Source organism: Phalacrocorax aristotelis, chromosome 1 (genome assembly GCF_949628215.1).
Source record: "Phalacrocorax aristotelis chromosome 1, bGulAri2.1, whole genome shotgun sequence".
NCBI classification, from domain to species: domain Eukaryota; kingdom Metazoa; phylum Chordata; class Aves; order Suliformes; family Phalacrocoracidae; genus Phalacrocorax; species Phalacrocorax aristotelis.
Genome location: NC_134276.1, coordinates 194,716,078 through 194,742,077, shown reverse-complemented (window position 1 = coordinate 194,742,077; position 26,000 = coordinate 194,716,078). Strand labels below are relative to the sequence as shown.

The window sequence follows — 26,000 nt, the reverse complement described above, 5'->3', positions numbered from 1 at the left end:
AAAATATTAATTAAACAGATTTTTAAAATTCTTCACATAAATCACTTCTGCTGTCCCATACCTTTGTGATGTTGGAGGGGACATGACAGAAACCTTAGTTCACAGCGAAGTATAATTCAGCCTGCTCAGCCTATATGATGCATGTGTTTTACATGAAATGTGCATGTGTTTCACTCTACAGTAAGCTAACCTTTTGCCAGCACCCAAATGAAATATAGTTTGACAGTGGCTGCTAAGAGAAAAAAAAAAAGCATATCAAAACAGATAACATCAATTTCATGAATTAGACTATAATAATTCTTAACTTATAGCCTATTAGTAAAATTAGAGAGAGAAAAAATAACGCTATTAGCTTTCTTTCAAAACCTAGTTATTTAAGAAGGGATTACAGATTATTTGGTGGATCTTGAATTATTTTTTAAAACAATTTTAAACACCTCTTGCAGCCAGTAATATCTTTTCCATCCAGAAAACATATAGCTTTCTCTTTTTTCAGGCTCCCATGGAATAAAGTTCTTTGAGAAGTCAGTAATGCATTTCTAAAGCTCTTTAAAGAGACCAAACTGGATCCTTGGCCTTTTTTTCTGGTTTCTTTATGCTACAAAGTACTGTCACGAATCCTGATTTAGGATCTTGCAGACTACACCAATTTGTCATGAATGAGTGGAATGTACCTCATTCAAAAGAGAGAAGCAGCAGTGTGTTTTATTGAGGTAAGATAATAATTTGACAGAGTTCAATGAATTCAATGAAATTCAACAAAGTTTAACAGGGGTTTGCCAAGGTTCAATAAGTTTGATGGCAAGGTTCACCTTATTAACTACTGCATAGAAGAAACATACAAAGGAAAATTGAGTTACACTAGAGTTAGGATGATTCACAGAGCCTGAGGATGCAAAAGGGTAAGGATGACCATCCCATTGACTCAGGAGGTTCAGAGTGGACCCTCTTGCTTTCTAAACTCCTCCTCTGAGAGGAGTTTAGTTGCAGCTAGGTCCAAACCTAGTCTCAGACTTGGTCAACAATTTCTAAGGGATTATAAATGCAAAATTTATGTAATATTTCATTAGCATCAATTCAGCATGCAATCAAAGTTACCCAGACCAAATCAAAGTTGTCATACTACAAGGTTATGCACGATATTGGTCACTTACCAAAGATCCGTTGGTCAAAAGTCTCCCTGCCTTGAGCAGCAACCTTGAGAGGTGTCCCAGCTCAAGGGGAGATCACTACCATGCAGCCACGCTGCGCAGCAGGGAGAGCTCAAAGAAGGCTCATTTAGGCTGTGGTATTTATGGGATAAAGTGGTTGGCTCGTAGTCAAATTACATGTGATGGAAAAGGTATGCAGAAGACTCCTTGTACCGACAACTTTCTTTATTCCTTGATAAATGAGTCTTGGAAAAGCCGCCCGCTATTCATGTGTTAATCGCATGATCCGGTGTTCCAAACTCACATGCATTGATGCTCACTGTCACTCTGCTCCTTTGTGGGTTTTCAGGGGACAGATTGAAACTAGAGGAGTTCTTGGCCCAGCTACGGCACAGGCCTTTACCTCCTTTGGAGCCTGCACCAAACTACTGCTACTTTGATTAAGGGTTTGAATGCCTCCATAACAAGTAGACATATTAAAAAGCAGCTAAAACAAGGCAAGTGAGACTTTCCCAATGTAAGAAAATTGCTGATTGCCAAACACAATCTAGGATGGCTCTGCGACACCCCCCAGGAGGAAAGAGGGCTGCAGATAACAGTCCAGAGCACTATTTCTGTGAGCATCCCTGAACCCCAAAGCAGTTTTTAAAAGCTTTAGAATCAAAGAGGCCAAAATGCAATTTACTTTAACTTTGTCCCTGTACCTTTGCTGGCCTGATTAGCAAAGAACAGGCACAGCCAAAAATTTGTCCCACTGTACAAGTCATTCACCCACTACTCAACTGAAGACATTTCTGGTATGGGAAATGATCACATTCTCAATGCCAAGATATTCTCAGTCTTGTAAAAAACATCCTGGAATTTATTAATAGGCAGGGCTAACAAGTGACCCTTCATGATATTTCATTTGACAGAGACATTCTGGTAACAATAGTTGCTTGCTTAAATTAGGGTATTCACTGATAATTTTAAGCGAAGCATATACTAGCTCATGCAGCAAGCTGAGGTTGCCACCTAAACAAACATGAGTGCTGATGCTATTTAGGTAGAAGAAGCACAGCCTAATACAACATGACCACGAGCAGCTTTTACCAAACACCTTCAGAAGATTTGTGTGGTCCAGGACATCTGTGATTCATAAGGCCAGTGACAGAAAAGCTAGCATTCCTGACTGCCTCTTCTCCTCAATGACCTACTGACATTACCAGTGACTTTATACTATGTCCTCATTAAGGGATGCTGGCAAATTGGAACAATGCTATAGAAGGCAAGAATTTCATACTTTAAAACAAATATGTAAAATTATGCTAATACAGAAAATCAAGCTACCTCTCAAAGAGGTAACAGATATGTCCCTCACAAGGGCATAACATGAAAATGCACAGAAAATAACCCTCCAGCTGCTGGGATGCAGTTAGTAGATCTCCCTCTTCATTGTTAACCTTCAGAAGCTATCAGTTTATCATGGCATATAGAACAGGGAGAGAGGGAAAAAATAAAAGGAAAAAACAAAAATAAAAAAAAAAGAGGACCCCAAACTAAAACAAAATATAAGAGTTGGCAACTAACGGTGTGATCCAAATTCATTGCAGTGAATTAGAGTATTCTCACCAGCTTTAACAAACTCTGGATCTGTGCTTAACTGAGAACAGAGATGACATGAAAGGGAGAATGCGTATGAAATTTATCATATAGTTTTAAATAACTCTTCTCCCCAGAGTGATGTATTTACTTATGAAGAAGAAAGCAAACAAAATATATAGAGTGGGCTAGTATTCAGGGAAAAGATGAACAGTAGAAGATGACTTGTATGAGCAACAGCAAAGTGTAAAATCTTATGCTTAACCTGAATGAATATATGAATATTCCCCCAAAAAGCTGCATGATAACTTCAGCAGTGAAAAGCAAATATATTTATACAGTTTCATTAGACCATGGTTGAAGTGCCCAGTGGCTTTCCGGATAAAGCCAAGAAAAAGTTAATGATACCAAAGGGGATTGTTAAAAGATGTAAGATAAATGCAGACATAGGCCAAAAGTAGGGCTTCTGTGGCTGGAGAGAGGTGGTCAAAATTCATGACTCCCAGATACACGTATGTAGTATTTGTTCTTATTGAAAGCAGAAGGTTTGACAAAAACATGAAATAAAAAATTGCTATTTATAGCACACATGTAAGAAAAACAGCTGTATCCAGCCAATTAGTCCAGGTTAAAGGCATCCCTGAGTACACACTGAAAATACTAAGCCCTCAAAAATTATGTCTGAAAAGCCACATAGCATAGCAAGTATAGCCTCAAACATCAATAAAGGGAAGAAGACTGGTTTATTAAACAAGAAGTCTAATTTCAAGCATATTCTGTAATGGGAAAGAACAGAACAATTGCTGAGGGGAAAAAGAAAATAGACGGAAAAAACCCAACCCCAAAACACTCCTCTAAACATTCGAAGGATAATGGAACGATAAGCAATAACCAGCATGGGTTCATAAGGAACATGTCGTGCCAAGGAAACGTGATTGCTTTTTTGATAGAACTGCAGAAATCCTGGATGAAAGATACACAGCATGATTTTAATAAAGGATTTAATACAGTGTCTCACTAAATCTCCCAAAATGAATTCAAATTGCTTTGGACGTATGCACTGTCATGTAAATTGAAAACAGGTTGAAGGATCACAAACACTGGCTGATGAGAAATGGCAGCGGATCGCACTAAGTTGTGGGGAAGTATGCAGTGGGTCTATTGCAAGGTATAAAGTTGTTTCTTGTTTTAATAACTTCATTAATAAGCTGGAAGAAAAGGTAAACAGCATGTAAATGAGATCTGCAGATGAAACTACGGTTGGAGTAATGCTAAAGTGGCAGAAAATAACAAACTAATGTCCAACTTTAAAAAAAAAAGTAAAAAGACAGCAGCAAACTACTGCATTGGAGAAGGGACAGCCCACAGCAGAAAAACAAATACTTGTATAGGCAAAGCAATGGCCTACACTTACCTGTAGGAATGAAGGGCAGTGTACATGTACATATGAGGGTTTGGCGTGCACTTCATTGCACACAAAAGCTAGGGTATGTTTGGGGGGCATACTTAGCAGTTTAATGTGGCACAGGGAGGGAGAAAATCCTCTGTGCACAGAGGAAGCATTAAGGTTTTAAGTGTTTACAGTTAAATATATTTTAGCATTCCAAACTAGTGAAAAATCTTGAGTTGCACACAGGAAGGAGAGAAGGAGACCACAATGCTGGGAGATAATAACAGGGGCTAGGGCCAAATAATCTAAAGTTGTCTGCTCCATGCTTTCAAGGGATGAGGCAGCCTCTACACTGTAGGCTCCCCTCTCCATTTTGTTCCTTAAGCTGTTCTTCTCTCAAGGGAATCCCTTCTGCCCCACTCATGACTCTTTTTTTGCCATCCCTCTTGGCTCCTCTCCCTCTTTGTCCTTCAGAGTCCTCAGCTCCCCTTCCCCTCATTTTCTTCATTTCTCTTCATACTTCACTGGCTGCTTAAAGCCAACAACTGAGAGTGGCCTCTGCCACTCTAAGATCCATGTTATCACCCAGTCTGGGCTGGACTGCAGGTGGGGTTGGAGGAGGTGCTGCTCTGCTGGGCAATCTGGGCCAGCTCAAGGACAGCAGTGCTTCCAAACTCTTTTGGATCTATGAACTACTGCCAACTTTGGAATTTCTCAGCGCAGTTTCAACTGGAAATGGTGGAGCTTTCATTCTTTTGTCAGGTTCTCCACACCAGCTGTGAAACCTTTGCTACAGCCTCACAGGTCTTCCTTAGTTCAATGACCACAACTTAGAAGTCACCACAGTTCAAGTCTTAATTTCCCTTTAACTTCAGTTCTGCATTAAATAACAAACTAGGACATGCAGTGACTAGCTGGAGCAATGCTCCTGATGATTATCTGTGTCACAAGGGCAGCCTGACTTTAAGTTCTGAAAGCTAGTTTGTGCTTTTTTAGGGTTTATGGCTCCAATCCAAATGAGCTGAAATAGTCAAACTTGGAGATCAAGAAAGTGAGAAGGACCATGGCCATTCTTCTGCATGGGGAAAGTACAAGGACTGTTACAAATATAGGAAAAAAATATTTTGTATAAAGCAGCTAGCAAAAAATAAAACCCCAAAAACCAATCAATCAAAAAAATACCTAAGAATTTTCTGAAATGCGATCATCAAAAGAATTTCACCACTGTGGACACTTCAGAAAAATCAGTTAGGTTGAAAGCTGGCACCAGGTACCATTTTAAAAGCATATAAATGTTTAATATGTGTCCACAAGACTCTTATTGCCCTTCTACATTTCTTACTGATTACAGAGTGAAAATCTTGGATAGACTTTTAAAAAGGAAAGTTTTTATTATTTTTGTCCCTGATCTGAATTTCATAGCCAGGCAAAGAAAAAAAGTCTTTGCATCTCACCTCTAGGACTGTAGATTATTGAGACCTTTTATCTGTTTTACCACTTTCTGCAGAGAAACTTGTGAAGGTGATCACAGGTAAAAGGGATGATGCTAACATGAGAGACTGAAATAGAATGATTTGACGTGGATGGACACAGCTCATGCGGCTTCACCCTCACTGTCTTAATCTATGGTCTATCAAGGATACTCACTAATAAGATACTCTTTCCCACAGCTCCACATTCTATAACTTACTCCCCAAGTAATTAATCTTAAAAAAAGCATTGATGACTTCTCTCTCCAACAACTGATGTTAAATAGTCTATATATTGTTCTGCCTTTTGGATAAAACAGGACAGAAAAGCAGCAATCCAAGTATCAACCACGTTTTAGTTTTCCAGGTAATATAGATCACTTGCCTTTTTATTACTAATAGTAATAGAAGGGTTGCTGGTACTTATCTTTCAAAACAAGGATGGCCTAAACAACAAATCTATTTGGACTATGTGATACGAGCACTGATGCTTATCTTTCAAACAAAACTCAAACTTCGGTAAAAGAGAAAGGTTAAAAGGAAAACTATTATAATTTAAAATGTGAAACTAGACAGGAACAGCAATCCATACTCAGGAGGCAACACAAGCTTTCCTAATGGACGTCAATGCAGAATCAGAATAGTAATTACAAGAAATTCCCAATATTACCATTAAACTTTGAATTCCTTTTTGAATTTCAATTTCAAATTTTCAACATTTATTCATTAGTATAGAGCCTGATCCAGCCACATAAACAAATGAATTCAACAACGAAAGTCCTTCCATTGACTAGGGGAATTTGGTCAGTCTGAAATAAAAATCCCAGTGATACCAGATCACAGAAAGTATTTTCTGTCTGAACTCAGATTTTTTTGACAAGGTAAAAGACATCAAAACCCAGTGAGATGTAAGAAGACAGTGTAAACAAATCAGTCTTTTTTCTACAGGAAAAAAACCTGTCATATTACATTTGCCTAAATGAGGAAGGAGAGTGGAGAGTAAGGTAGCTGACCACACCATAGTTTAAAACAAACAAAAATAATGGATGTTATTTTGGGAAATATACTCTTTTTCTCCTTCATTGATGAACTGCTGAATATGAACCCTGAGGAGAGGCAAAAAGGACAGCAATAAGCCCTTCTTGCTGCAACACAGTAACATGTTCAGGCTAGGAGTACCACTTATTCAGAAAATGAATATTGAAAATGTCAAAAAAACCAACATTGCAGGCATTGAAAGCCCATTGATTTCTTTATCATAGCTGAAATGTTGTAGAACACCAACAGAAAAGAATGAATGTATTTGGAAACTTTTCAAATCCCATTTTTTTTCCATGTAGGAACATGTTTATTGGTTTTCCTTTTATAGATTTTGGCTGCAAAAACCTCTCTGAATTTTAGTTCCCTCATCTAACAGAGAAAAATGCCTTTTTTTTTTTCATGTGTTATAAATGTCTGCTTGTGGTTTGTGAGACTATTTCTAGGCTGATGCATGAATTGGTAGAAAGACACTCAAAACACGTACAACTCCTTTAGAAGAGAAGCACACTATGAGTTGTGAAAGCCTGACTGAAACAAAGGCTGTATCATATGACAGAGTAGGAGCTTTATCCAAAAGGAAGATCTTATAAGAAGTACCAAAATTATTTTGAAAGACACAGGGCATATGCACACATGCGCGCGCGCGCACACACAAAAATAAAAAAACACAACAACCCAAAACCAAACAACCCCCTTCCTCCAGAAAATCAGCTCAGACTTTATATGGATTGCAGCAAAATTTCAATTACATATTTGTGACCAAAGAAACTGGGAAAACGCAACCTTCAAGCACTAACTTTCAGCATCTAACAGGGCAGAAATAGTAAACAGGGGACAATCATAATGGCAGATTAACTGTATTTAAAGCCAGCAGAAGAGGGCCTTTTCAGACTGACACAATTAGGTAGTTATGGTGAAGCGCAGATACACCTAACTCTACACAAAACTACATCTCAATGAGATGAGAAACCCCTAGGAAATATCATTCCTCTGATTCTCTGTGATGTAAATGTTTCAACAAGACAAAAGCCCAGAACAATTCCATCATGCCTATGTAAATACAACAAGCTCCTCCACTCTATGCAGGGAATAGCTACAAGCTACAAAATCCGATTTTTTTCGCATGTGCTGTTCTTTGTAACAACCCAAATACTTGATGAAGAAAGTGTGACAAAATGTAAGCAGAGAATAATAATTTATGGGAATTTTTGTGTTTAGAAATCAATTTTCTCTGTTACAAAGCAGGTAGAAAGCTGACACTAGAAAACCTGTGCACGACTCAGTTCTTCTCTCACCATTAAAGGATCAGTGACGTAAACCAAACACTGCTTAACCTTCTTCTTCGTGATCCATATTTCTTCCAGAAGCACGCAAAAGGGCAATATGTCTGCTAACTGCTGTCTGCTCCTTCCATATAAAAGCCAGAAGCAATATTCCACAGTATCCTTTAAGAACAAGCAGTGAATTTATCATATCTGTTTGTAATGCCCTTTGGGAGCCTTCAGGAAGAAAGGTGCCGTAAATGTAAGCTCATTATCATCATTAACTCCTTTTATACACCAGCTGAGCTCAGAAGAAACAAATGGGAGAAAAATATAAGGAAAAAAAAAGGTTCAATATATTTATAATTCTTTCTTTTCCTGGTAGGTTTTTCTGCCTTTTTTTTTTTTTATTCATAGGTATCTTTATTGGACAAAACTTATAATTAGGAAGTCTTAAAATTAGCTTGATCATTTAACTCCATGAGATGACACTTATATTGCTAAAGAAGAAGAATTAAATGGCTTGAGTTTTATTAAGAGACATTCAACACAGAAGTGCCTCACTTACTACACTTGTTCTCACAAGCTTAGAAATGCCTTAAGGTTCCCACAATCGCACCTCACCTACACGTGTGAGAGAATGGTTTTGGGAAAAGGAAAAGCACAAGATTTCTGTTTGTCCTGTTCGTGTGTTTTCTGGGTCACCGTCACGGCCAGGGGAATGGCACTACACCTAGATTTGGATGGGGCAGGACTCACTAGTTTTAGCCATTGAAAGGTCACGTTTTTCATCCAAAATTATATCCTAAGCTCCTTCTAGGGCAGACATGTGCGAGCGGCACCTCCAGACAGCAATTCATACCGCACACATTGGACAGAAGTATCAGACAATTGACCTCAGGAAGGCACTTTTCTCCCTCTGTTGACGACAAGGTCAGCCTAGCAAGCACCTTCACGTAAAGCCCACCTTTCTGCCAGCGAGGAGAATTTGTGCAGCTGTGTTTTTACATATAAACAATAATTAACAATTCATACGAAAGGATCCTTTCGACACGATAGCTTGATTCAACCTCACTGAGAAAAAGTGTTACTAATCTTGTCTCTGTTATTGCAGCTGATAGATTGGTTTTATGCATGTGATTTGTATTTTCTATTACTGTAGGTATACATGGTTTTCTTTGTTGATCATTAATACAGTGAAGACGAGGCCCCAACCCGCAAGCACACCCCACATACTTGGGATCTCAAGACTTCAAAAACTGGCCCACAAGAAAAGTATTACAGGCATGTTAGATCCACAGTCCTGATTTCAGTCCCTAAAACAGGGAGCTCTGGTAGCTTTGACTAAATTTCTGATCTTTATATCAAATGGGTTAAGTCTAAGGGGGGCAAGAACGCTGCTTAAACTGCTTTATGGGAAAAGTTTAAAGCTTTTAAACCCATTGGGAATAAGCTACACTAAAACTCTTAGAAATGGAAACAAGGGCAATAGAGAATCCCTAAGGCTACTTACAGTGGAATATTTGTTTTATCCAGCTTTGGCAAGGTAAGAAGTCACCTGAATTAAATAAAAATCAGAGAAACAAGGAGAAAGAGCTGTGAAGTTTATCTGACTGTACAAAGCCAAAAAAAAAACCCCAAAAACCATACACAGGTGTTCAAAACAGGATGCAAACGCAGACGCGCCGCTCCAGGCACTGAAAATATGCGGACACGCTTCCGACGCTGTTCCGCTGCGGGGGTGACGCTCCGCACCCCATCGCCTCCAGCGGCACCCTCCTGCTTCGCCCTGCGCTCTCGCTCGGGAGCGCGCCTTTCTCCCCCCGCTGCGCCCCTGCCCCGACAGCACGGCGCCCTCAGGGGCTGGCCGAACCTCTCTCCATCTCCCCTCCCGCCGCCGACCGCTTCCCCCGCCACCTCTCGCCCTCTCCTCCCACCGCCCGCGATTCGCGCCGCGGTGCGAGGCTCCGCGCCCCGCAGCAAGGCGCTTCGCTCGCCTGTCGCTCCACCGAGCCCCGCTGCCAGCCCAGGCAGGCAGCCGGACCCCGACACCGGGGCGCCGGCAGCAGCGGGGGAAGAGCCGGCAGCAGCGGGCGGCCCCGGGCCCCCGCAGCGGTGGCTTCTGCCGGCGGATCCCCGCACGCGGAGGCTGCGGGGCCGGGCCAGCCCCGCCCGCCCCGCCGCAGCCTCCCCTCGCCCCGCAGCCCGGCTCCCGCGGCGGGCGGGCGGCGCCGCGGCCTGGGCCTGGGCCGTGCGGCGGGTCGGCGCCGCCGGGCGGCGCTTGCGCACTGCGGGCCGCCGCGCTCCTCGCCCGCCTCCCTGTCGCGCCCCCGGGAGCCGAGCCGAGCCGGGCTGAGCTGGGAGCAGGAGCAGAGCCCACCGCAGACCGCCCGCGCTGCTCCCCGCCCAGACCCTCCGCCCTGCTTCCTCTGGTGCCCGCACGGCTCGGGAGACGGGAGCGGCCCCGAGGGGTCGGTCCCGGGGCCGCGCCCGCCCGACACCGGCAGCAACTTTGCCGCCCCGGCCGTCCTCGCCGCGCTCCGCCGCGGTGCGAGCGCTTAGGCGGCGCGGTGATTAATCCCTGCAAGAGTTTTGCAAAGCTCTTAAGCACTCTAAACCTGCGCGCAGCGACCGCCTTTCTCCGGGGTTGCTGGAGAGGAGGAATTAGTGTTTGCGCTTATCCGGAGAGGGGAGGTGTTTTCCACAAGGGACCTTTCCTCGCCACCAACTGCCCGCAGCGGCGGGAGGATGTAAATAGGCAGCACGAGGCCGGTGCGATGCTGGGGAGGAGGCAGCGGTCCCGGGAAAGGGCGGAGCGCCGGAGGGGGGTCCTCCCGGCGCTGCACTTGCTACATTAACTCGGCGCGTCGGAGACGGCGACACAACTTTGCGGGTTTGCCCCGGGAGGCGGTAGGAAGAGCCTCCCCGCCGCTCCACTGCGCTCCCCTCCCTCCCTCCCCGCGGCGGGCGCCGGCGGCAGCGGCGTGGCGGCTGCCCCCGCCCCGGCGAGGCAGGCTGTCGGCGGGAGCCCGGCGGGCATGCCTCCCGCTCCCAGCCCCGCCGAGCGGGGCGGCCGTCGCCTCTGAGGGGAGCCGGGCGAGCTCCGCCGCCTCCCTGCCATGCAGCCCCTCCGCGCCCCCGTCGCCCTGCTCTGCCAGGTGCTGAGTGCCTGGGCCGCCTGCGCTCTCGTCCCCGCCGCAGCCGCCGGGCTGCCGGCGCCCCCGGAGCGCGCCCGCCAGCCGCCAGCCCCGACGCCCCTCGCCCCGGGCCGGCGGGCGGCCGCGGCTCTGCCCGGGCGCGGAGCCCTCCCCGGCGGGGCCGGGGCCGCCGCAGCCGGCGGGGCGGCGGGGCCCGGCGGCAGCTCCCGCGGGGCGGCGGGGGCCGGGCGGCGGCGGGCGCGGAGCAGCGGGCGCGGAGCCGGTGTGGCGGCGGGCGGTCCCCGCTGGCTGCCCCTGAACGGCTCGGCCGGCGGCGAGGGCAGCGCCGGGGGCCGCGGCAACGCCACGGGGCGCCGCGCCCGCCTCCGCAACCCCTTCTACCCGCTGACCGAGGAGTCGTACGGCGCCTACGCCGTCATGTGCCTCTCCGTGGTGATCTTCGGCATCGGCATCATGGGCAACATGGCAGTGATGTGCATCGTCTGCCACAACTACTACATGCGGAGCATCTCCAACTCCCTGCTGGCCAACCTGGCCTTCTGGGACTTCCTCATCGTCTTCTTCTGCCTGCCGCTGGTCATCTTCCAGGAGCTCACCAAGAAGTGGCTCCTAGAAGACTTCTCCTGCAAAATCGTCCCGTACATCGAGGTAATGGCGGTGGGTAGGGATGCGCGGGCCCGGCCGCCCCCGCCCGGTCCCGGCCCGCCCGCCCGAGGGGACGCGGTCCCCGCGCACCCCTCCCGGGGCTCCGCCGCCGGCCTCCGCTGCCCGCGTTCGTGCCCCCCCGGGCCGGGGACGTCCGGCCACGGCGTGGTCCGGGTTTCCCGGCCGCTCCTGAGGCAGAGTGGGTCCCCGGCCCCGGCAGCGCTGGGGTGGAGGAGGAGGAGGAGGCGGCTGTGGCCGCGCCGGGTCCGGCAGCATCGGGATCTCTGCAGCCTGAGGCTGAGCGCGCCCAGCTCGTCCTGCCGCTCGCGCGAGTTCTGCCAAACTTTCCTTGCTCCTTGCGATGCCGAAAGGCGAAGATTCCCCTCAGAATTAGAGTTCAAGTTTTGTTGCTTGTATTTGATGTTTTCCTCAAGTGAGTCAGGAAAGCGGCTGGAGCCGGGTGGCTGGGGGCGGGCTGTAAGAAGGTGATTGCAAGAAGGACCATCAGTGGGACGTATGTGTGCTTCATTTGTACTTCAGCATTCAAATCTCACACTTATTCATTTAGTTTATCTTTAAAAAGAAGTGACCCCAGCTCCATTTAAATCGCAGCTTCTTGGCAGCTGTTCAGAGGCTCTGTCAAAGAAGCTCTCAGCCAGCTGGCCTGAGTCCTGCCGGCAGCGTTCAGGTTGTCCGCTTTATTTATTTATTGGAGCCGAACACTGAGGCTTGTTGGTAGGGTGGTAGCCTGTAATTCTGGCTGGCTCTGCTGTATTCCCAAAACCTTATGTTCAACATTCTTCTGTAACTGAAAGCTGAGGGAATAACTGTTGATTATCCCGTCCTAAGAATGAGAGATTAGGAAAAAAAAAAAAAAGCCCCAAACAAAAAACAACCCACTCCAAACCAAAACCCAATTGTTATTAATACACAGAATATCAGTTTTCACAGCACATTGCTACACAGTAATACATAATTAACTGTCAACCAATATATTTAAGAAAGTGTTTAGAAAGGTGTGACGTGTGTAGCCACTAAATTGTCATTACTTCTTTTATACATGATACACTCTGTTACAGGGGGTTTTTGACAAAGGGTGGAGCTGTACCATGCTTAGATGAATTCAAGGCCAGTAGTATACCACTACATTTGAAAAACTCAAGTACATGTAATTATTTTGCATTTAAGAAGATGTGAAGGAGTAAATAAGTATTTGTTGAGAAACTGATAGTACTAGGAGCTTTTAAAATTTCCGAATTGGATTCTGAGGCTACTGTGTTAACCAGTGAAGTAAGTTGGACTGTTTCATTTAAGTGTAACAATTAAAGTAGGCAGTGTAGCTTACGTGTTTTCAGGACTTTCCTATAGTGACATTACACAATTCCTAACCTTTTTTTGGGTGCATCCACATTCAAAATAGAAGTCATTCTTTGTAATGCTGATTCTAATTAAAGATCAGTCATTGAGATGATCTGCATGGCCATGCTGTTCTTTAAAATTAGTTGCTTGTGCTGTGCATCTTTGGGTACTAAAGAGTTTGCCAAACTGAAAGTAGTTTAGCTGAAATGTAGTTGCTAAAATTCAAAATCGTAATCCTGAAAAACATTCAGCTGCTGCTATCCCCCCTTTGTACTCTAATGACACTTTTTTTTTTTTCACTTTAGAGTTCTGTAGATGTTTAGAGTTGAAGTCTTACTCAAAAACTGGCACCAATCCAGTTGTGATGGACCAGTAGCATGGTGCCTGTCTTAGGCTTAATTATTACCGGGGTCTAAAAGTGAAACATCCTCCTTGTCCCTTAGGTAATTTAATTAATTTATATCTAAGATACAGATCTAAAAAGATATAGCCTTAGAGTTCTGTGCTGCTCCCAGAATTTTGTATTTTTTCAGTCAATAGTCATTATATATACTGCTCATGTATATAAAGTATATTCAGCACCCTGGGAACCATACGTAAAAGGCTGGATTTCCCCCCCTGTAAACCGTACACATGAGTGGCAGATACTGATCACTGCTAGTGGATTGTGACTCTCCACAGCTTGCCTTGGGCTTGGCAAGAAGGACACTGTCCTGCAAATCAGCATTTGACCCTGCTGAGAGGGCGAAGGCAGTTAGAGCAAAGGTTCACCACTTTCCAAGTGTTGTTCTAACCTCACAGGCGTTGTACAGTGACACTGACACCACCAGGAGCAATGCAGATGTGGAGCACGTCATGAAATCTGCCCTGTGAGCAGCTGCTGCTCCATGCTCTGTCAAGGATCATTCACAGCAGTGCTCTCATCTGACAGCTGAACAGCAGTGTCTTCTCCCATGTGGTAACTCACCTGGGCAGGCTTATCCCCTTCTCACACAATGGGAGAAGGATGAAGTCTTAGCTGCTTGAGAGGAAAGCTGTAGACAGCTATCTTCAGGAGAGGGTTCCAGACCTTCATGGAATACAAATAGAAGCATCTTCTTGAAGATGGAGAAATTTTAAGCTGTTGTTCATGTTTTCAATATGTCAGCCCAGTGTTTTGTTCTTGTAAGTGTCTCTGTTCCATGCTTTGCATCTCTGTTTTGCATGCCAGTTCTCCTCATATTCTGTTTAGGGAGCTACGTGCCTCACCCAGAGTTGTAGATCCAGAAATATCTCACTTTCAAGTATCAAAGACTTGTTGGACTGAGCTCTGTGTCATACCAGCTTGTACTTTCAGAACTAAGGAACAGGGGATGTCTGGTTGTACAGAGCAAGTGATGTGGTGATCACAGCATTTTAACATAACTCAAGCATGCTTTGTATTGTGTTTGAAGGTTTCAAGTGATCCCAGTGAGGAACCCTGAGTTTTCTTAGTTTAGCCTCCTGTGGCCAATTGTTTGTTATTTGTGCTGCTTAATGGGTATTGTGCAGAATTTCAGCAAAGCATCTGTTGCCAGTGATAACACACATGCACACAGTCTGGGGAAAATGTTCTATGATATCTTCAAGCACATTTGTATAGGTAAATGTTGAGCTTCCAGGAGTGGAAGGTCTCCGCAGTATCTAATTTAAAGGGCAGTTTTTCCCATACCTCGTAAAGATCTGCTGTGACCATTAAGCGGTCATTTCAGCGATGTCTTGTGTGACAGTTTGGTCACTTCTAACTACCTTTTAAAACTATGTCATGGCTATGCTTGCATCTTGCATAAGTAATGCTGTGCACATGACTGAGGAAGAAACTGAGTAAATTCTTTTGAGAAGCAGAAGCGAGACCTGCTCACGAGGTCTTTAGGTGATGAGAGTACAACTGCTAAAGGACAAAGCTAGAAAGACAGATATTTAGTGGAAGTGGATGAAATTATCTCCACTGAGAACTTTACTTGACCCTGATGATGGCACTATCCTAGAGGAGCAGTTTTGAATGCCCTGAGAGGTAATTGAGATGGGAATTAGAACTACTGGGTCAGCTAGTCTGCCCGTAAGGACGTGTGGAGATGTGCTTCTCCTTTGGAGTTTTCATCCTCTGCTCAGCAGTTATTAAAATTTTGCCACTTTTCCACAGATGGTGCAGAAGCCTAATTTAGGCATGCGTACCTGAAGTGTTTATCTGCACACTGTCTTTATGTTGTCTGCCATATACTTTTCTCAGTATTGCTCAGAATCAGGAGGTACTGGGTAAATAACAATACGAAGAAAATGGCTTTGGCTAATTCCTGTTCCACAAGCCCTGCCAATGTGGAACCCTTTTCTTTTTGTTTAAGCACACCCAGTCTTTTTAGCAAAATGACTAAGGGGTGGGGGGAAGGAGTACAGAACAATATAGTTCCAATTCCCCTACTTATAGATTTATGCTAGGCCTTAATAGAAAGGAGTGTGGATGTAGACAAAATCAGTAGTTTTACTGTGCTTCTGAATATTTCACAGATGTTAAATACAACAGCCTTGTGAAGTAACAGTTTTATTTTTCATTTTAATGCTAGAAGCCAGTAGTGAAGAGGTTAAGTAAGTTGTTTCAGACTGAGAGCAGCTTGCACAAGATGACAAATGGGTTGTGTCGACTAGGACTAGGAACTATCTTTTGGGCTTTAAAAGGAAGGTTGCTTGAGTTGTGCGCATTCTGCTCTTGGAGGTTACCTAGAAGCTTGATGAGTTTGAGAGAGGTCATTGGAAGTAAACATCACTTTCTATGCTGGCAGATTGAGACAAGCTACTTACAGTGGAGTGAGGATTTAGAACTGCAGAACTGTCTAGAACAGGGGTTTGCAGAGGTTGATTTACCGTCTTGTGCAGTCCGGAGCAGAGCAAGAAGTTGCTGAGGCCAATGATGGTACTGGGCCCTGCTAAGTGCTGATAAACATGGGCGCCTCTGCCTTTCTGATGCCCCCTACAAAGAAGAGAAGGACAACATTTGTGGTGTCCTCATCTGGACCCTATCATGCATGTGAGACTGGCTTGACTCTGGAGGAGGCTGATAGTGAAAGCTCTGAAATCTGATGCCGAGTCTCTGCATGTGCTTTTGGCAATCAATTTGTGGCATCACTCATGTTTCTGGTGGGTAACTTCCAGCTCAGGAAAGCTATCACAATTAGTAGTCTTAGCAGAAAGCATAAGGATTGATTTGGCCTGGAATACAAATTACTTTCTTTGCCTGGAGCTGACCCTCCAGGGCAATCTGAGGTGAGGCTTTTTCCCCTTTCTCTCTTTTACTTGGTAGAGGCAAGTGAGAGGCATGAAGAAAGTGGCTGTTCTCTGCCTGTTCCGAAGCTGTCAGAAGAGATTCTTATTTTAAGTTTAACTTTAGGAAAGCAAATACATTTTTTATAGGAGTTTATAAAAGCTGTGTATTATCTGTCTTTTCTGTCTTTTGTTGTGTGTCATCTTCTTTATGTCTCTTCTTTGACTCTAGTCAGAGCTAGGCTCCTGAACCTCCAGTAAGTCCTCTGGGTGGCAGACAAAAATCCTCAGTGAGGTTTGCGGTTTCAAAGCTTCATACTGTTTCCTAGGGCAATGGCTACACGTGTCTTCTACTGAGCAGAATAGCTTCAGCACTTATTCAATAAATAATTGTTTAAAACAGAACTGTTAATATATCTTTGCCCTTTAGATATTAATGGCACGATGATAGTAGCTGCCATGTTGGCTGTTCTGTCAACCCTTTTTTCCTCTGCAAACCATGTCCTTAGGGGCTTATAAGTTGTCCATCAAAATTTGCATTTGGCTGAAACTTTGCATGTGGCATTTCAGCATGGGGATGAATTTGTGTCAGGCTAGGTTTAAAATTGGGTCAGTAATATTTAAGTTATGTATGTGTGGAGAAAAAAAGGCAGCATCTGCTATTCCAGCACCACTGACTACTCTGAGCACTGGGATGTCATTTCTCCATATGACAGGATTTTTCCTGCAAAGGAGGAAGAGGCAGATTTTTAGCAGTAGTTGTTGTTAATATTAATAATATGTTGTTAATATTAATAATTGGTGCATGAGCCCAGTGTGTAGCGTGATGAGGATATGATCCTCAGTGGAGAATGGTAATCTTTTTTTTAATTAAAAAAAAGTAAATTACATTTACTTATATGGTAGCATGGTAGATTGCAAACAGGAAAATGAACAAAAATTAAATCTCTTTGTGTTTTGCAATTTTTCCAACCCTCTGGATAAGCATGTGGTGTACTAATGAGTATTTCCAGAGCCATGACAGTCTGGTTGGCTTTTGCTTCCAACAGAATTCAAGAGCAGCTCTTCCAAGTGGATTCTGAGTCTGAACACTATTACTCTTAGGATATACAGAAGGATACGAAACACACAAAGCACATGTGCTCTATGTCTCCCTGATGTGAATGTTGATAGTACTACAAAGGAAACAACCGTATTGTACCTGTTGTTCCATATGTGTAGGACATCTCTGTGACAGTAGTTTCCAGAATTACCATCTTGTCTTTTAGATGATTAAGGTGACATAGATTTTCATCCAGGATGCTTAAGCTAATTGCTGATGTCAGAGGTATACCCTGGCCCCAGTACTCCTCACCAACTGAATGACTTCTGCCACACCACAGTAGTGTTTTAACTGAGTGACCCTTACCTATTTTAAAGCATAAAGCCATTAATGTTTAATAGTACTTCATGTAAGAAATAGAGATATTTAATTTTGTTCTTTTATACAACAGTATACAGTAACAGTAAGGACTGTTGTTCTTTGGGGGGGAAGGGGGCTGGATTTTTTAAATTGAAAGAACAGAAACCAGAAATCTAGATAAACTTAAACAATTAAATTACTGTTTGCAAAGAGATGACCTTTTATTTTGCAGTCATCCAGTCTTATCGCTGAACTCTACTGTAAGTGTGGAGCAGCACAAAGAAAGTATTGCAGTCTGTACTAATTTTGTTTATTTATCTTAGGCAAAACTGACAAGTCTGCAAGAGCCACCATGGTATGTTGCATTAACATGCTCTGAAGCTGTGAAGTTTGATGTGGATATAGAACAGCCATAATAAGGCTATAATGACTTAGCGGAAAATGTACTTGTTTATATGATGTTTATATGATATGATATATCAATATATATAAAAATATAAATATAAATCAATATAAAGAGTCTACAGGGTGTCACTGAGAGCGCAGATATGACTTGGCTAGTAGTCGTCAACCTTTTCTGCAGTTCAGCATTCCTATTACAACCGGAAAATCTTTCGAATACCCATCCTGCCTTGTAATGAAGGAAGAGTGCCATGTAGTTTAAGAAACTGTGTTATCAACATAAAATATATTCTGTTTTAGAAAATCCAGGTTCAGCTGGTAGAAGCAGCCACTTATTATAACTCCTTTATCTTGTTGCATATAAATTCAGCCTACATTGTTTCCCCTCACCTCTCTGTCAGAAGGAGTGGTCGAGAACATGATGCCTGAGATGATTAATGGTCCTTCTCATTTCCAGCCTCGAGTTGCTCATGGCTGGTTGATTCCCATTCTGTTATATTCACTGTCCTTTGGCTTAAGTAACTTTTATATCTCAAGATAGACTTATCTGTAGATAGCAGCAATATCACTTCTTGGTCTTCATCTTACTGGACTGAGTGACCCAACCTCTCTTTTATACTCACAGAATTTGGCCTTCATTGGCCTTTTCACCCAAGTTACCTTTTCTGATCTCATTTCTGTTTTTGTTTTCGTTACCTGCATCCAGTCAAGCAGATATTAGTGAGAGAGAATTCACAGTCTTATTTCCACTGGCATTGCTCGCTGTACTACATCTGCACTGCTTCCCTGGTCGGCCAGAGGCTCTGCTCCTAGAGGCCAGGGCCAAGAGCTGTGGGACCACAGCCAGGAGAAGAAGTAGGACAGGCCAGGGAAGGCCTGGGAACACTTTGGTAATTGTTAAAGTTCGTGAAAGGGAATGGGTATGTTGGAGGGACAGAGGGGAGAACTGATGTAATTAAGCTGAGCATTTCATGAGTTTACTGTTGTTCTCCCTGGCCTCAGTTCCCCAAATGAGTTTTTGCCACAGATGACTAACAGCTGGTGAGCTAATGATGAAAGGTTTATGCAGTGTCTCAAAGGAGTATCACGGTGCCCACTAACATCCCTGTCAATGCTTTTAAAGGCGCAACAGTATTAAGAGACTCTCCTGTAACAATAATGTCTTCTGTTGTGTGTGTATACTGTAGCTGCTAATCCCTTCAAAAGCGGTTCTCTGCCCAAATAGTGTGGGCACCTCCTCAAAGCAGGGGTTACTTCACCACCTCCTCAGAGCAGGTCAGCGGTTGCCCAGTTAGAAACTTGAGAACTTTTCTGATATCGTCTAGTAAGAGAAAGATGTAAACTGATGTCATCCCGAATGTCTAGAGACTGAAGGAGAATCTTCATAGGGATTGTATGGAAATAAATCAGACAACTAAGTGATCATCAAAAACTACTGAGCCTGACTTGCCCTTGCCTTGCCTCATTTCCTGCCATGTTATTGGAATTAAGACTGCAACAGCATATCATCGTATCAGAAACTCAGCTGTTACAACAAGAGCACCATTAAACTCCACGCAGCTTCGCGCCACTTTAGGATTTGTTAATTTGTCCTTTGCCTACTCCCCATCAAATGAATTACTTTTGTTCTGTGGTTATTTCAGGGTAGTGTAACAGATTAAAAAGGAAACTTCTCTGGCTCCTCCCACGTTTTCAGCTTAACCCTAATTATTAGTATAACTGGTATGAAGAAACACCCCTTAACTGAAATTGTGTGAACATGCAGAATGAAGGTCCCAGTTCTTGCCCACACAGGTTGTGAGCAGCACCCATTGATTTTGCTGGCTATTACTCATAGCCTGCAATGTGGGGTAAGTAATCAGACCCTTAAATTGCTATCCTGCCTTTAAGCAAGTCAGCTGGAGTGAATCCCTGTTCATCTGCTTGGGAGCGTTTGTTCATTTTTTGCAGGTTTTCCCATGGCATCGCTAACTCCGTTAATCTATGGAAAATAGGAAGCCAGTGCCTGTTCCAGAGAAACACCAGTTTTGTTTAGCTTGTTTCATCAGTAAATCCACAGGAGAGTTTTCAAAGCCAACTTCCACTGTTCTTAGATGTTTTCTCTTGCTCTATTTCACTGTCTTAAGCCTCCAAGTTGTGGGTCAATTAATGTGACAGGAACCCCGTAGGTTATGTTTGTTCATGGTAGGCATGTCTTCTTTCATTAGTCCGGCCTTAGCAGCTATAGAGTTTTAATGTCTCAGCCACTGTATAACAGCCTGTTTGCAGTGAAATGCTAAAGCAATAAAACCGTGTGCATCGGGGGCAGGGGAAGAGGCTGAGAGGGAAAATGTTTATGTACAGAGCTTCAGATTTTCTTCTGTTCTGCTGATTTTTATTTCAATCCCTATTCATTCCTGAATCTCAGTTATTTCCCTGTCTCCCATAATTGTAGAGACCTGAGTTCTGACCCTTTTGTTATTCATGTTGGATGTTCTGGCTAAAGGTTTTGCTGTCACTCTAAGGAATTTGAAGACTGCACACACATTTGAATGTTACGGAAACAAAGTTGCTAGTCTTGAATTTAAAAACCTGGTTCTCAGCAGTAATACATGAAAATTATCTTTCATTAGCTAAGTTTATCACTGTTCATTAAGACTTCCCTGTAACTGTAATTTTTCTTTAATTTTTTTTACTTTTTGCAGTATTTACCAAGCTTTATTTGAACCTTGTCAGACAGTTTAACTTCCTAAATCAATAGGTTTACTTATTAAAAATGTTTACGGTATGGCTTTGTCATCATTAAATATTCCTGCAAGTTAATTATAAGAGATTGCATCTTACTCGTTCCATCTTTTAGGAAGATGCTTCAAAGAATTCTCCAACTAAGCCAATGCCTAACAGTTCTAATCCCAAGTGCCTAATATTTTTCAGTGATATTCAATTTTAGCAGTTTGATATAGCCATTAAATATTGAAGGCCAAAATTAATGATACATTTATATAATTGTGCATAATTGTACTATCTGTCTTTGCAGAACTTCTTACAAGAGATACATAAACAGGAATATTTCAAAATTATAGTGGAAATCGGAAAGTATTTTTTTTCAGTCTGCCTATATGAAATTTAAATATATCGTTGCACATCAAATTGGAGTAAGCAAAACTATAGTGACCTGCTTAATATTGCCCTAGATTTCCCAGTTAATTGCACAGACACGTGGTTTATTCATGATAAAAGAAAGCATTCTTTACATTTATTAGGAATATTATTTAACAGTTTCTTTAACATCAACCCATTTTCTGCATAACACAAGCATGCAAACCCAAGAAAATAAATTAATTAGAATGCAACAGGGCACCTAATCTTTCTCCAACTGAAGTTAATGAGAGTTCTGCTTTGAATTTGAACTGAACTTGAATTTATTGGAAATAGGATTAGGCAAAAACGTATATAGTTGTCATGCAAATTTTTTTTTAAGAAATCTAATTATAAACAGGATAAAATGAGAGGAAATTATGTTTCATGAGAGTGCAAGTTTTCTATTCATGCATAGGATGATGGTTATTAAAGCTAGAGAACATATGCATTGCTCTGTACTTTCTCCTTACAGTATATAATTGAGAGCTCTGTCCAATCAATCTTTAAATCATTTAAACAACGAAACTTTTGCCATTTCTCCTGGCCTGCCGTACACTCTCTCACAGGATGTTCCCCAGTAAATTAAGCCTAGATTTTCCTGTGAATTTTTTCTAAATGACATGTTGAAGATAGATTGTTAAAGCCTAACTGTTATAGGGAAGGTTGGTTTTTGCACAGGCCCCAGAAGTCTGAAGATTTCAGATACAGTCTCTTTGAACTCACAGAATGGAATGGCTTTTATGTGCCTACATCCCATCAAAATTTCACCTAAAAGCCTAAATCCACAAAAACAGTTGGACCCTACTCTATTCAATAGATGCCTAATCCACAGGGTTCCTAAATTTTGTAGATATGGAAAGTTTCAATATTATGATCCCCTGCAAGCTTGATGAACATGTGACGTGGGTGTAACTTCATACTTATGCTGAAGGAAGACTCTCCCATCTCTTCCCTTTTGGCTTAAATTCTAACCCCTGTGGTGGAACTGATCTTTCTGAAAAAAACATGCTTTAGAAAAATTTGGGGGTGGGGCTGGGAGAAAGGATTTTAGTTTTGTGTATTGGTCAGTTCCTCAGTTTTCTTTTCCACTCACTGTTGCACAGATGCTTGCATGGGCCTCCAGGAGAGGATGGCACCAAGCTGAAATAAGTATTTTTAAGCAGAAAATCAGAAGGATATACTCTTTTGGGAGGCATGCTGGATGATACTTCAGCAAACACTGGAAGCTAGGTCCTGTCTGTGATGCTTCTTTCGATGATGCCCAGCACCGTGGTGCTTAACTGTCTCCTACACTGATACTCCTAAACTAGGTTTTGCTTTGCATTTGTCAGGCAAGGGGCTAGACTTAACTGGTGTTTCAGGGTAAAAATTGAGCTCTCTTTACTATGAAAAGAGTATAAATCTCTTCCAGAGAAGAGCTCAATGGTAAAAGCCTTTAATCAATGTAAAATAAATTAATTCCCACTTCTGTTTGGGTGAGTTCAGGCCTTCATTTTCCGTCTCCAACCAGACTGCCATCAACAGGGGACCAGGGGACTTCTGAAGGAGATGAAGTTTTCCCACTCGCCGCTGAATACTGGACTGTAGACTTGTAGCTGTCTTGCTGTCTTTTTTTTTTTTTATCTTTCCCTTTTTTTTTTTCTTTTCCTAGACAGCACCTGTATTAACTTGCATTACCTTTCCTCCTTCCCAGGTGGCCTCTCTCGGAGTCACCACATTCACACTGTGTGCCCTCTGCATCGACCGATTTCGTGCCGCCACCAACGTGCAGATGTATTACGAGATGATCGAAAACTGCACCTCGACGACCGCCAAGCTGGCCGTCATCTGGGTGGGCGCGCTGCTGCTGGCCCTGCCGGAGGTTGTGCTGCGCCAGCTGGCAAAGGAGGACCCCGAATACAGCGGCAGCCCGCCGGGGGAGCGGTGCGTGGTGAAGATATCCACCGCGCTACCTGACACCATCTATGTGTTAGCTCTCACTTACGATGGGGCAAGACTCTGGTGGTACTTTGGCTGCTATTTTTGTTTGCCTACCCTTTTCACTATTACCTGCTCCCTGGTAACAGCGAGGAAAATCAGGAGGGCAGAAAAGGCTTGCACAAGGGGGAACAAGCGACAAATTCAGCTGGAAAGTCAGATGAACTGCACGGTGGTGGCTTTGACCATTTTATATGGGTTTTGCATCATTCCTGAAAACATTTGCAACATTGTGACTGCCTACATGTCCACAGGGGTCTCTCGGCAGACTATGGACCTCCTGCATCTCATTAGTCAGTTCCTTTTGTTCTTTAAGTCCTGTGTTACCCCCGTTCTCCTTTTCTGTCTCTGTAAACCTTTCAGCCGGGCCTTTATGGAGTGTTGCTGTTGCTGCTGTGATGAATGCATCCAGAAGTCTTCAACAGTGACAAGTGATGACAATGACAATGAGTACACCACAGAGCTGGAGCTCTCCCCTTTCAGTACCATCCGTCGCGAAATGTCCACGTTCGCCTCTGTGGGGACTCACTGCTAATTGACCTTAGGTCTTTATTTTCTGTATCTTTTTCCTTTTCCTTCTTTTTTTTTACTTCATATTTTTCTTCTTGAGGCAAAATGCGAGGAAAAAAAAAAAATCATTGGAAACTACTCTGGAAACCAATCTGCATATTAACAGTTGTGCTTTGGAAAATAATTTGTTTGGTTATTAAAATGAAAGAGAGAGAGAGAAGGAGAGCCAGCACTTAGTTTTAAATCATGATATTTTGTATGGTGCTAGGATTTTGTTGTCTGGGGAGGAGAATCCATATCAATCCATTTTATTTAATTCCGTAGCATTTTTTTTGATAATCACTGTAAAATGATTATATAGGCATTGTGGGTTTTGCAAGATGTTTCATGTGAAAGATGTGGTGGAAAGTATTTGAAGGTAGTTTTAATCCAATTACTGTACACTATTGTGAGAGGACATGGACTTCAGAAAATTTATAAAGTAGCATAAAAATAAACGAGATTTTATTCTTTAACTTCATTGTCAATCTGCATTTAACAATGACACCTACAAGTAGTATTAAATTAATAAGTAAAAAAAAAAAATCTAAGTTTTGCATAAAATAATTTAAATGGTCATATTTAATTTGCCATTCGTGTCCTTACCCTTGGAGGCTATAGTTACAGTGTTTAAGAAAGATGGTTATAATGGTGTTAGGTTTACATGAGTGGTTTTTTTTTTTTTAATGTATATTACGAAGGTTCAGTGTGCCTGATTGAAAATTTCCTTCTTAACCTGCAGGTATACAAAACCTGAGTTATTCTGTACTTCTTACAAAGAAAGATTTGCTTTCTCACTAAATTTTGTCTTCTGTGGTTTCAAAATCAAGTTTCTTTTCAATTTGTTATTGGTTTTACCTTGAGATTGCATCCTCAGTCTCTGTGTATATAGCTCCTACTGGCTTCGGTGAGAGTCCCATTGCAGAGGAAGGCATTCTTTTGCCAGAGGTTTGCTGACAATAAACGTGAGGGCCTGAAACATGTGGAGAGTGAATTCCTTCTGTTTTAAAAGGTATAAACACACTTGGACGCTTGGGGCTTGACCCAGAGCCCAATGCAGTCAATGGAAAGGTTTCCATCAATTTCAGAGGGCTCTGGATCAGACTGGCATCTCCTATTTATTCCAGGATATGTTGCATGAATATTAATCAGAGGGGCTCTGTATACCGATTATAAATCATGCCGCTCTCACAGAGACTGCTATTCACTAGCAGCTCACAGCTCTGAAGCTGTTTTTGAGAACCATGGTGTGTTTTGCTGATGGCTTTTTGCTGTCCACAGAGTTATTAAAATGAGGGTATGTCAACACTGCCAGCAACAGTGCAATATAGTAAAATCTAAAGTTGTTGTAAGTAAGCCAGGTCGGAGACTGGAAAGTGCCTATCTGTACCAGCAGAGCTTATTTGCCCCACTCCTTGGCTGAAGTAGACAGACTGTTCTTGGCAGGCAAGCTGGATCCTATTTACACTGGACAGCATGCTGAAGTGTAGAGACATGCTAAGGAACTGAAGTTGTTATAATTAGCTTATATTTTAATACTAATTAAATAATACGATTGCCATAGTACGTGCAGAAGTAAAATCCCATGCATTTGTCCTTTGAAATTAACAGTGGCTGTAACTGATGTAGTCTTGCTTCCCGATACCTGCCTCTAAATATGTTAAAGAACTTGCTGTAAATTCTGGAAAGGAGTTTATTTGCAGATTCTGGAATTAATATGTTTAATCTTTTTATCTGCTTGGGCAAGCAGTATTTCTTCTTTTTCTTTACCATTTTAACGTATAAAAAGCAGTTGAAATTAATCTGAATATCAATCCCAACATATATATGCACTTGAGTTCTTTTTCTGATTTTTGATTCAGACGTTGGACCCTAGCAAAACAGTCTACTTTAAGCACAGGCCTAAATTTAAATATGTGTTTCTGTTTAGGACTTGCTAAAGTACCGAGATTTTTAAAATAATTATGTAAGATGGTCAATCACTTCTGAAGATAGAGAAACTTTCCCGTCTTTCTAAACCCTTCATTGACTTCACATTGCTTGATTACATTCAATAAACTATGAAAGGTATTAAAGAGAAAAGATAAAAACAAAATCTCCTCACTGTGGTGCCTGTGTGTCCTCAAGTACATATTCTCATCACTACATTTTGATTTGTACTATTCTTCTTTTTTAGGTGCCAATATCTATAAAAAAATCAAAATAAAACCTCCCTTTTTGT

At 42.8% G+C, this 26,000-nt stretch overlaps 1 protein-coding gene across 1 annotated transcript; it reads left to right on the top strand.

Moving 5' to 3' along the window:
• The first annotated feature begins 10,928 nt into the window (after positions 1-10,928).
• Positions 10,929-26,000, top strand: GPR37 (G protein-coupled receptor 37). Its single transcript, XM_075081209.1, has 2 exons — positions 10,929-11,700; positions 22,947-26,000. The coding sequence occupies exons 1-2, from the start codon at positions 11,014-11,016 to the stop codon at positions 23,763-23,765; spliced, it is 1,506 nt and encodes a 501-aa protein (XP_074937310.1). The 5' UTR covers positions 10,929-11,013; the 3' UTR covers positions 23,766-26,000.

Coding starts and splice junctions, on each gene's coding strand:
- GPR37 (XM_075081209.1), top strand. CDS start 11,014: ATGCAGCCCCTCCGCGCCCCCGTCGCCCTGCTCTGCCAGGTGCTGAGT. Junction 11,701..22,946: donor AAATCGTCCCGTACATCGAG/GTAATGGCGGTG, acceptor CCTCCTTCCCAG/GTGGCCTCTCTCGGAGTCAC.